The sequence below is a fragment of the Triplophysa rosa genome, linkage group LG23, assembly GCF_024868665.1.
Source record: "Triplophysa rosa linkage group LG23, Trosa_1v2, whole genome shotgun sequence".
Classification (NCBI taxonomy): domain Eukaryota; kingdom Metazoa; phylum Chordata; class Actinopteri; order Cypriniformes; family Nemacheilidae; genus Triplophysa; species Triplophysa rosa.
Window position 1 is genome coordinate 487,035 of NC_079912.1, and position 11,373 is coordinate 498,407.

Below are 11,373 nucleotides of genomic sequence, written 5' to 3' on the forward strand. Positions count from 1 at the left end.
CTCTCTCTCTCTCTCTCTCTCTCTCTCTCTCTCTCGCTCTCTCGCTCTCTCTCTCTCTCGCTCTCTCGCTCTGTAAATTCTATTTCATTCTGCAGAAGCCTATCTAACTCTCTCTCTCTCTCTTGTCTGTGTTGTGTGTGATAGAAATCGAGGCTCCTCCAGTCATGCCGTTTCTGTTGAATGTTCTGGTGCATTCTCTGCTGCCCATCACAATGCTCTCCACGGCTCTGCTGCTGGCCTTCTGGATGTATCGCCACCGCAAGCCACCCTACGGACATGTGGATATCAATGAGGTCTGACCGCTCTCTCTCTCTCTCTCTCTTTCATTTCTGCGTTCAGCTCTTGATTCCTGTCGTGTGTCTCCACCTGCTGGTGTTTTATTGTTGTTGTTTAATAAAACGAACTCTGGAAACGAACTCAGGCTGCCACCTGAGCCCTGGTGCGCACTAAACAGGCGGACCGAGACCACTGAAAAGATGGGTCTCGACCCACTTTCAAACGAACTCTGGCGCGATTCAATTGAAATATGAACGCAACACGGACCAAAGGCATCGAACCGAACCAAAAACAGGAAGTGATAACAATATACTACGACCTGAAAATCAAGTGATTTGCTAATATAAAACGAGTGTTTATTAGATTGCGCATGTATCAGAGGAATTCCTGGCGCAGTTTTGACTGCTTTAAACACTTCATGAGTCTTTGCGAGTTATCGGCTTGCTACAAACCCCTCATATGTGCAGGCATATGTAACCGGTCCCACTCGCACCGCTCTGCACGGGCCTCGAACCGGCGTCGGTCCGGATGGGAGACGAGCGCTCTAATGAGGAGGCTAAAGACCGCAGCCTCTAGCGTCTGTCGCTAGAGCGTCTCTGTTGGTCGGTCGAGTGAGGTTTACACACTGCACAGCTCTTCACTAGCTGGCCTCCGTTACACATAGACTGAGCATGTATAACCCAGCACACAGCATTGTTTTGGATGTCCGGTAAGTTCCATTTTAAAATATAAATCATCAAAGCTGTCCAATCGGGTTTGTGACTTTACACGTGAGCTGTTAGGTTTGATATCTTTAGGGTCGCTGTTAAAATGCCAGTCTGAACGCTAAGCAAACCAGGACTAAATTTATTTTTTTTCTTTTTTGGTCCAGACCAAAAGAACCGAACTACGAATATGAACGCACCCAAATATGAATTAAACTGAACTACATTTACTGATTTTGTGCCTGACCCGTATGGAGGACTAAACCTAAAAACTAATATGAAAATAAATACAGGAATGAATGTATCTTGTGATGAAAAGTGAATCTTTTCATTTTTTAAATTGATTTATTATTTTTTGTGTCCATTTTTTAATTATTTTTTATTATTATTATTATTTATTTTTAGATTATTTTATTTATCATTTCCTTTTATTTTTACATTTATTTATTTATACGTTTATTTATTTTTATATTTATTTATTATCGCATGTATTTATTTCCACTTTTATTTATTTATTCTTGTATTTATTCTTACTTTTCTGTGTCTTGTATGATAATTAGATGGGCTGGTCTTGCCTACTATTGGTTCAGCGTAGATTGAAGCGTTTGATCGATTACTCTTGACTTGTTTTGGACTAACGTCAGGTCACTCACTGATCGTTTGCTTCGTGTATAACGTTAAGTAACTATGGCGGGCGCACAATTAGCTAGAGAGTTACAGCATTTAGCCAATGAAGTCGATAACCATGCATCAAATGACTATGTGTCATTCAGATTAGATGCATTTATTGATGATTTATTACAGATTGACGGCGAGATAAATGACAAAGTTCTTCAAAATCTGTGCGAGTCAGGGGGTGCTAAGGTGGTGACCAAGTTCCGGTTACAGGTCCTCTGCCAAAGAGGTGCATGAACGACCTCAGCAGATTCGTCGATTCTGAAAGCACAAGACGACTTGATATTAAGATGTCTAATAAACACAGACTTTCTTGTTACATGATTTTGACATTCTTGTTAAGATTGCAAATTATTGGTATGATCGCCCGTAACGGCTGAAGCGAGGTGAAAAAATAAATAAAGCGATTTGACACGGGATTCGTACCCATACAATAAAGCGAGGCAGCGTGTCACTACGGTAACAATCACACTAAGCTATTTCGCAATGCTAGCTGCTGCGGATCTTTGCAATAATATCAAGATGTCACACAACAATATGCAGCTGGATGAATCAAGGGAATATGCCCGTTTTAACTTGTGACCTCTGTGTTATTTATCTCTTATGGAATGAAGTTTACGAGTACCGTTTAGTAACCACGTCTTTTTAGAAGGAATGGTTTCCATTTGATGGCCCCTGTAGTGAAAGAACGATGCTCATTACTACCGTGTTAACTTGTGACTTAAGTTCACTATGTCTCAATTCATTTACATTATGTTACATCAAATCTTTACGCCTTTTCTAACCGAAAGGCTGCTTATAACTATCACTTTGACAAAGCGTTAGCTTGCGACTTCGGTTTACAAGCTCATCTGTGTAGTTAAACCTTATTACATTTTGTGCTTTATGATTTTCACCAGTTGAACTGTAACACCACCTTAGCACCCTCTGACTCGCACAGACTTTGAATGTGCTGCAAAGAGGCTAACAACCGAGGAAGAACTTTATCATTTATCTCGCCGTCAATCTGTAATAAATCATCAATAAATGCATCTAATCTGAATGACACACAGTCATTTGATGCATGGTTATCGACTTCATTGGCTAAATGCTGTAACTCTCTAGCTAATTGTGCGCCCGCCATAGTTACTTAACGTTATACACGAAGCAAACGATCAGTGAGTGACGTGACGTTAGTCCAAAACAAGTCAAGAGTAATCGATCAAACGCTTCAATCTACGCTGAACCAATAGTAGGCAAGACCAACCCATCTAATTATCATACAAGACACAGAAAAGTAAGAATAAATACAAGAATAAATAAATAAAAGTGGAAATAAATACATGCCATAATAAATAAATATAAAAATAAATAAACGTATAAATAAATAAATGTAAAAATAAAAGGAAATGATAAATAAAATAATCTAAAAATAAATAATAATAATAATAAAAAATAATTAAAAAATGGACACAAAAAATAATAAATCAATTTAAAAAATGAAAAGAAAAGTTAAAGCTAAGATCAATAATAGCTAAAACGAATTATTTTGTTTTATCAAACCATTCATTCCTTTATTTATTTTCATATTATTACATTTATTCGTTTATATATTTATTTATTTATACATTCATTTATTTATAATTTTTGCAGGTTTAGTCCTCCATAGACCCGTGCACTTCATTCAAAAGAAAAATATTTCTCTTTTGTTCAAAATATGGAAGTGAAACTAATACAATTCATTACTATATATATGAAATATAATGTATATCAGGGGGACTCCAAAGCCCCCCATTGTATTCAACAATATTCAAAGGCCCCACTCCCAATACCTCAACATTTCTACTAGAGGTGTAACGGTTCAAATTACTCACGGTTTGGTTTGTGTCACGGTTTCGGTTCGGTTTGTGCTATGTTCAGGGAAAAGGGACTGCTGACAAATAAAAAGAAGAACAAATAATCAAGCTACAAGTAACAGCACCAATTAAACAACAGAGCAAAACAGAAAATTAAATAAGATACTGTATTTAAGGTAGAAATGGATTAAAGTAATCAAATAAAACATAACATTGCATATGTAGAAATGAAATAAGACGAATCATAATTGAAGTTACAGAAGTGAGTGATTTCCTTGACTTTGAACAGACAGCAGGAATATGCTGCTGTCGCTTTAAGAGGAATGAAACCGATCTATGAAGGTATTTTTGGTGGCCGCCAAAACTAGCTCGTTTGGCTGCAAATGCACAAATCACTTTTGCACCATATATCATACAGATATGTGGTGCAAAATGAGAGTGTGTGCGAACTTGTGTCAGAGACTCGCAGCAGCAGATTCAAGCAGTTGTAGTTATGCTCTTGTGTTTGTGCTAGAACAATGTGCAAGAATAAAACCTTTAATTTGTGAGAAAATATTTGACAAGCATTCAACTCTCATTGCATGAATTCACATACTGTTTGCGGATGTGCAAAACTCGTCTGTGAACGCACGTCTTTTGGTGCAGGTGTGTGAATGTGTTTTGCGCCATATTTACTGCAGCATTTGTAGCAAAAAATGTGAGTGCACGAGTATCTCAGTTTGTGATTTGTAGAACTGGATTTGTGCACTTGCACTGAAGGATTCAAGAAGGTGTAACTGTTGTGTTGTGTTTGCGGGAGAGAAAAAAAATCTACAAGTTTGCAACTTCTAATTTTTTCTACAAATTTACTGATACACATGTGTGGCCGACCTCTACAACTACAAGTTCCACTCTCACAGGTGCTCAGTAGTTTTGCACCAAAAATACCTTCATACACCGATCCAGTACACTGATACTGTACACGAGCGTTGTTTTTCGTCTCACTCAGACATAACCTACTATGTTTGTTAAGATACTGGACAAGAGGGGCATGTTGACCTACTTCGTGTGTGACTTTGTCCGTTTAAGCGCTTCAAAGACAACTCAATATTTGCGGCTTGTCTCGAGACTCATGAACCATATTATAAATGCGTCATCAGATTTCAGATGAGCCGCGGTCCAAGCGCCGAACTGTTGGTGGAGAACCGTGCGGTTCAATTTTTTACCGAGAACGTTACACCCCTAATTTCTACCCAGTAAAATATTTTAGAGCTGAATATTAACTGGAAAAACATTTATTAACTATAAAAATGGAATATAAGAAATATATATTTTTTTCTTTCATTTTTATGACAATATTGGTCATCTTGAGGCCCCTTTGGAAGTCTGCTGTATATGTATGACTCTTGCAGTCAGATCTCTCTATATTTAAATAGTATTTTTTCCGCATTATTAGTGTTAAGACCGATGACTATAGATGATGCGATATTTTGTGTGGTGTTGTGTTTTCAGGATCCCGGTCTGACTCCACCGTCACCGGTCGTGGGATTGAAACCTCTGCAGTTGCTGGAGATTAAAGCCAGGGGGCGCTTCGGCTGCGTGTGGAAGGCTCAGATGATGAATGAATATGTAGCAGTGAAGATATTCCCCATTCAGGTTCATCCTTTTGTTTCTTCTGATGCTTTTACATAAGCCCTCTCAAGAGAACACGGTCGACGTTAGTTCCCAGACGTCTCATTCTTTCCTCCACTGTGGCTCACAGGACAAGCAGTCGTGGCAGAACGAGCGAGACATCTTCTCCACGCCGGGCATGAAACACGAAAACCTTCTCTGCTACATCGGCGCTGAGAGACGCGGTTCAAACCTGGAGACGGAGTTCTGGCTGATCACAGAGTTTCACGAGAGGGTGAGAGGCAATCCTGTCTAGACGGGATTGTTTGTGTTAGCGTATGACTGTTTCACATGTTCTCTTCCGACGTCCAGGGTTCTCTGACGGACTACCTGAAGGGAAACGTGGTGAGCTGGAACGATCTGTGTCGTATTGCCGAGACGATGGCGTGTGGTCTGGCGTACCTTCACGAAGACGTGCTGCGGTTTAAAGAGGGTCCGAAACCTGCCATAGCCCACAGGTGTGTTAGCGACCTTCAGCTTCTGAGCGGTCACGTGATGTGTACATCTGTAACAACAGTGTGATGATGTCCAACCCACAGAGACATCAAGAGTAAAAATGTGATGTTGAAGACAGATCTCACAGCGGTCATTGGTGATTTTGGTCTGGCGGTTCGCTTTGAACCTGGCGTACCTCCAGGAGACACACACGGTCAGGTAGGAAACTAGCGACCTCAAGGTCATGCCTTCGATTCCCAGCCAGACAGCTGCATCGATGTAATGTCAACCATGAGAGCTGTAAAGACTCACCGTTTGAATGGTTGCTCCGTCAGGTGGGCACGCGCCGGTACATGGCGCCAGAGGTGCTGGAGGGTGCCATCAACTTCCAGCGGGATGCGTTTCTGAGGATAGACATGTACGCCATGGGTCTGGTGCTCTGGGAGCTGGTGTCTCGCTGCAAAGCCGCTGACGGTGAGAGCCCACGCCGTCTAACATCTCACGCTGTGACAGCCGTATGTATGAAACGAACATGATTCGTGTGCTGTGTTCCTGTAGGTCCTGTAGACGAGTACATGTTGCCGTTTGAGGAGGAGATCGGGCAGCATCCGTCGCTGGAGGACCTTCAGGAGGTGGTGGTCCATAAGAAGATGCGGCCGGTGTTTAAAGACTCCTGGTTGAAGCATTCCGTACGTGTCATTCTTCATGTAGACATTCATACGCTCGTACGATGGTTCTGTGTGTAAAGATGTTTCTGGTTGGGCTTGAACAGGGCCTGGCGCAGATGTGCGAGACGATCGAGGAGTGCTGGGATCACGACGCAGAGGCCAGACTTTCGGCCGGTTGCGTGGAGGAGCGAATCTCTCAGATACGCCGCGTGACCAGCGGCACTACCTCAGACTGCCTGGTTTCCATGGTGACGTCGGTCACCAACGTGGACCTGCCACCCAAAGAGTCCAGTATCTGATTCACGACCCTCGTCTTTCCAAACTCAGTGAATCGCAACAACACCAATGCAGCTGCTATTTTATCCGAACATTTTTCAACTTGATTCTTATGATTACTCTTGGTTTTCTTTTCTCTACCAGCACACTTCTCGACTGCATTTTTAGCATTAGAGCAAACACAGGAGATTTTTATTCAAAATACAAACGGAGAGAGGACGTCTCGACGCGCATTCAGGTGCCGACAAATGAATGCAGGCCGTGCAGGTACCTCAACATTTCACTTCGTCGGATTCCCCCCCCCCCGTGTCGTTCTGTCGCTGGACACCATCGCCGGTGATAACCACGGTTGCATCATCAGATGGGATTTTAACACTGCTGCAAACCCGCGAGGATCATTAAGACTGTTACACGCGCAATTGAACTTCCTCGTGGGATTCACCTTTTTACTTTCACTTTCCGACAGTGCGTGCTATTCAAAATGACGAAATCGTGTCTTTTACGGAACTAACGGGTGTCGGAGAACACGGAAAAAGACGACTGGACTGAATTTCTTTCCTTGGTTTCTTTTTTGGTGACTGTGAAATAAGTTTGGCTGGAAATTTTCTCGAGTGGATTTGCCTGAAATCTCTGCGCGATGATCATCAGAGATGATGAGAACATTTAGTTTGGTACGGAAATCTTACTCAGGTATCTCGTGTCACGGGGTTGTGGGTCCATGACTGCCTTTCCCACATCATCACTAGGACAGAAATATTATGGTGCCCTCAGAATTTGAACACTAAATATCAAAACAATACATGCAAGACCATGATGTGTGTGTGTGTGTGTGTGTGTGTGTGCGTGCGTGCGTGCGTGCGTGCGCGTGCTCAAGTGTGTGTGGTGGTAAAAGCTGATGAAATGGTTTGGCTGGTGTGGTTGTGAAAACAGAAATGTTTGTTTTGTTTCTGTCTGTAATCTCTTGTAAATAATGTCACGTGTTTTAGATATTTGCTTCAGTCTGTCTCTGTGCGTGCGTGCGTGTGTTTGTGAAAACAACTCATCGTTCACCTCAAAATCAAAAGGAAATAAGAAAATGTATTTTGCATCAATTAAGAGTTTCACATGTACTTATTTCATCAATGTTTATAAATATCATGTTTTATTTGCTAGTAATTGCCATTTCATTCATATTACTATAAGATATTGCAAAGATTGAATTTTTTCATCAGCATAAATGAAATGGTACAACAAATATGAACAGAATTTCTTACTTTCTTTTGATTTGGTGAAGATGTGGGCATGTTTTCGTGAGATTCACGCAGAAAGCGTTTGGATTTGTGTCAGGTCCCTACATGTATTACCTCTTCTAACAGGGACCAAATTTGACTTTAACATCCTGCAATATTGACACGGATTCATGGGCTAAAAACTTCGACTTTGATCACGTGAAGAAAAAGAAACGATGAATGCAGAATATTTATTTTGTCTTAAAAGTGGTAGATTGTAATCTGCGTTTCCATGCCATAATTCAAGCGAGAATTTCCACAGTGCTGCTGTTTGGGTGGTGATATATTCTGGTTTCTCCTCAGTAAACATCATCCTCAGATGCGATCGCGCCTCACCAGAAACGAAAAGGCTTCCGAGACGAAAGAGCGCAACATTAAACAATAACATTTGTTGTAAAAGGACAAAAAAAAAAAGTGAAAGATGTTGTTCATGAACCACAGACCACCTCAGACCAGAAATACCTCAGATTTTCTAAGTGTATGACTTCTGTTATATATTTTGTTAGTTGTGTTGTAGTAAGTATATTTTGGTGTAAGCTGGATTTTATGATAGGGAAGACGTTTAAAAAAGATGAAAAGAAAACGATGTTTGAAGAAGTGCTACCATGTCGTGTTGTATAAATGAGAGAAGCCCATGATGTAAATAGCTGTATACAGTTGTAGAATTCTGCCGATGTGATAGCGGGCATTGCTCTTCATTTCAGCTGAGCTATCTTCCTACACGCTTCTCTTGCGTCTTTTACTTCAGGGGACATTGAACCTTAAATGTTTGGCGCTTCTTCCAAAAACTCAAACGCCCCATTTTTACTTGCACAATTTTGTACGAAACCCTCCGACGGGGGACGAATTGTTTGAAAGCAGACTTAAGAATGAACTGCGATGCGACTTCGCTCAAAGCGCCCTTACCAAATTACCTTCGCCCCAAATGCACGATTGAAAAAAAAAAACAAAGTTCAAACGGAGTGAGCTTTCATTACAGGGCCAAATAAAGGTTTGGTGTCCCTACAGTGCCATTTCACTCTCTGTACCCATGATGCACTGCAGCGGTTGCTTCTTGAGCTTTAAGTTCTCTTTAATGGTGCCATATATCAGGAGTGAGACTGAAGGTCAGAATGTTGGCGAGCTATTTTTGTTCTCTTGCTCCAGTGTGATTTCACTTCGGTGACGTGGTGAGCCTTGTTTTGCTTTTCGGGAGTACCGTATGTTCCGCTTTGCATCTCAGACATTGAGACTTTCAGGAAACTGCATTTTCTTCAGGTTACCGTGGTACTGATGCCACTTTATCAAGTAGGAAAGTTTGGATGATTCTGCAAACGAAGAGTTTCCAATTGGCTCAGATGATGTAGCAAGCAATATCTCCAGCAATAGTTTGTGCGTTCTCTCTGTAGAACCTCTGGGCATTGATATAAACTTTCAGGCGATCTACCAAAAGGATTTGAACGGTTGATTGCTGTTTGATAACATGGATGGAAACCGGCTGTCATGTTTCACTGAACTGACCTCCTTGTTTTTATCAAATAGCATGCGATATGTAGCCAAATTCCTTGCATTGCTACATCTGCAAGTTTATAACCAAAGGGTTTTCTTCTTTTCTTTTCTTTTACATTCAAAATACATTTGTCTGTCTGTCTACGTTTTATTATCGTTCAGATTTCGCACCGCTGACTTACAGATGCACAGAAATGGAAATGAAAGTGGTTCGTTTTTGACTAGCTGTTTTCATTGGACTGTGTGCTGTAAGCGTGTTTAATTGGATTGACCAGCGAGAGCTCGTTTTTGGATCACGAGAGACGTGATTTATGCAATACACTTCAACACTTCATTATATGCACTAAAACACTCAGTATTTCTTAAGTATCCTCGACATCTTCAGCCATATTTGAACCCGAGTAAAGAAATGATATTTCGCAGCCTTTGGACCGAGTTTGACTATTAATACAAAGCAAAACCACGAACAGCATCTTTAAATTTGGAAATACATATCTTTCTCAGGGTCACGAATGTGACAAAATCCTTGAAGTATGACCTGGAGATTTTCTGGACAGATTCTGTGAGATACGTTTGTCTTTGCTGTTTTTCAGTCTCACGCTCGGTGGTGTTTGATTTGAGGCTTACCTGCTGGTTTATGAGTGCAAAGATGTTTTCACATTTCACATCAGGAGCCTTTAGAAAGATTCTGATGTGCCTGTTTGTGTGAATACTGAAGCAACCGCTGTTGTGCTGGCGTCACATTCTCTTCCTCCGCCTCTCACCTTCTCTTATACCTTGCAGAAAAAGCTATAAAAAATATACAGTATATATGAAAAAGTATCTATGTATGTATAAAACTCTAAAGTGACCAGCTGTAACTCTGGATACAATCTTTGGTCCGGATTTTCAGGAAGCCGATACCTCAGAACTCGCGTGAAACAGTGTTGCCTAGCTGGATTGTTGTGACTGTACACTCATTCATAACACGAACCACCAACCTCTTTTATACTGACGTGACATGTATGATGACAGCTACACAACCTCTCTCCTCTCGCGCTCTCGGACTGCAGCTGCTGAAAACGAAATGGTGATTTTAGTCTGTTTGGTCGAGAAAACTGAACTCAAGTCTCGACGGTTGATGTCAGGAGTTGCGTGGATAAATAAAGGCTCACAGTAATGTACGAGCAAGTACTGCTCGGTAAATCTTGAGATTTGGCTGGTCGTCATTGGAATCTTCAAGTCAACCCATAAATAAATGCGTAAGGTGCTTGAGAAGCGACACGCACGAGATGAGAGAGGTTTTCTCGGATGCCTTGTCAAGGGGTGATCTTTCAAATGCTGTTTCTTTACCAGAATATGTGAAATGTACATGATGTTGTAGGTTATCTTTCACTACTGTAGCTGAACACACATGACTTGTACTACTGATTTTAACACGAATATACGGAAGTCTGTATGAGATGAGCTTGTTGCTGTAAAATCCCTTTTGTTGGACTGAAGAGAATGTTAAAGTTCTACATCTATCAGATGCCCGGGTCAAATCCACAACCGTCGTATTGCCGTAATGAACTGAGGATTTTCTTGAATGATCGTTGTAACATAGTTCTTTAATTTGCAGTGAACCATTGTTCCTTTTTACTGTGGTAATTTTAGAACTCGGCGTCCAGATCTTGGACTAGATTTGTCTAGTTGTTGGGATGTGGTTGTTTCTACTCTGCATTGGTGCCAGAATAAACCAGTATGAATGTAGTATTTGCCCAGTGTGAAACAACGACACCCTGACTGTTAGAGAATAAATACTAGAAAGGATTATTTCAACATTATCTTTTTGTATATGAAAGTAAACAATAAATACTGATAAAGCATCATTTGATCATCTTGTCCTCTTTAAATCTACCTCACCGTTAAGGTCAAAGATTGCTGTGTGTGTGTTTATGTGTGCATATGTGGGTTTGAATATGTGGTGAATGAGTACAGATATGCTAATAATTGTTCTATAATGTACATTATGTGGTTTATTTGGATAGATATGCTAATAATTATATTGTTATATAAGTGTACATTCATTTGCTTAATTATTCTAAAATCTTACGACGGGAACACGGGTTGTTCTCAT

At 40.8% G+C, this 11,373-nt stretch overlaps 1 protein-coding gene across 1 annotated transcript in view; it reads left to right on the top strand.

Annotated features, from left to right (window-relative positions):
• Window positions 1-11,143, top strand: part of acvr2ba (activin A receptor type 2Ba) — a 71,730-nt gene extending 60,587 nt beyond the window's left edge. Inside the window, exons 4-11 of the mRNA XM_057322758.1 lie at window positions 145-293; window positions 4,982-5,125; window positions 5,232-5,375; window positions 5,453-5,598; window positions 5,680-5,794; window positions 5,911-6,049; window positions 6,134-6,264; window positions 6,348-11,143. Coding sequence (XP_057178741.1) covers window positions 145-293; window positions 4,982-5,125; window positions 5,232-5,375; window positions 5,453-5,598; window positions 5,680-5,794; window positions 5,911-6,049; window positions 6,134-6,264; window positions 6,348-6,542 — 1,163 coding nt within the window. The 3' untranslated portion in view covers window positions 6,543-11,143. The remainder of the gene's footprint in view (window positions 1-144; window positions 294-4,981; window positions 5,126-5,231; window positions 5,376-5,452; window positions 5,599-5,679; window positions 5,795-5,910; window positions 6,050-6,133; window positions 6,265-6,347) is intronic.
• The last annotated feature ends 230 nt before the right edge of the window (window positions 11,144-11,373 follow it).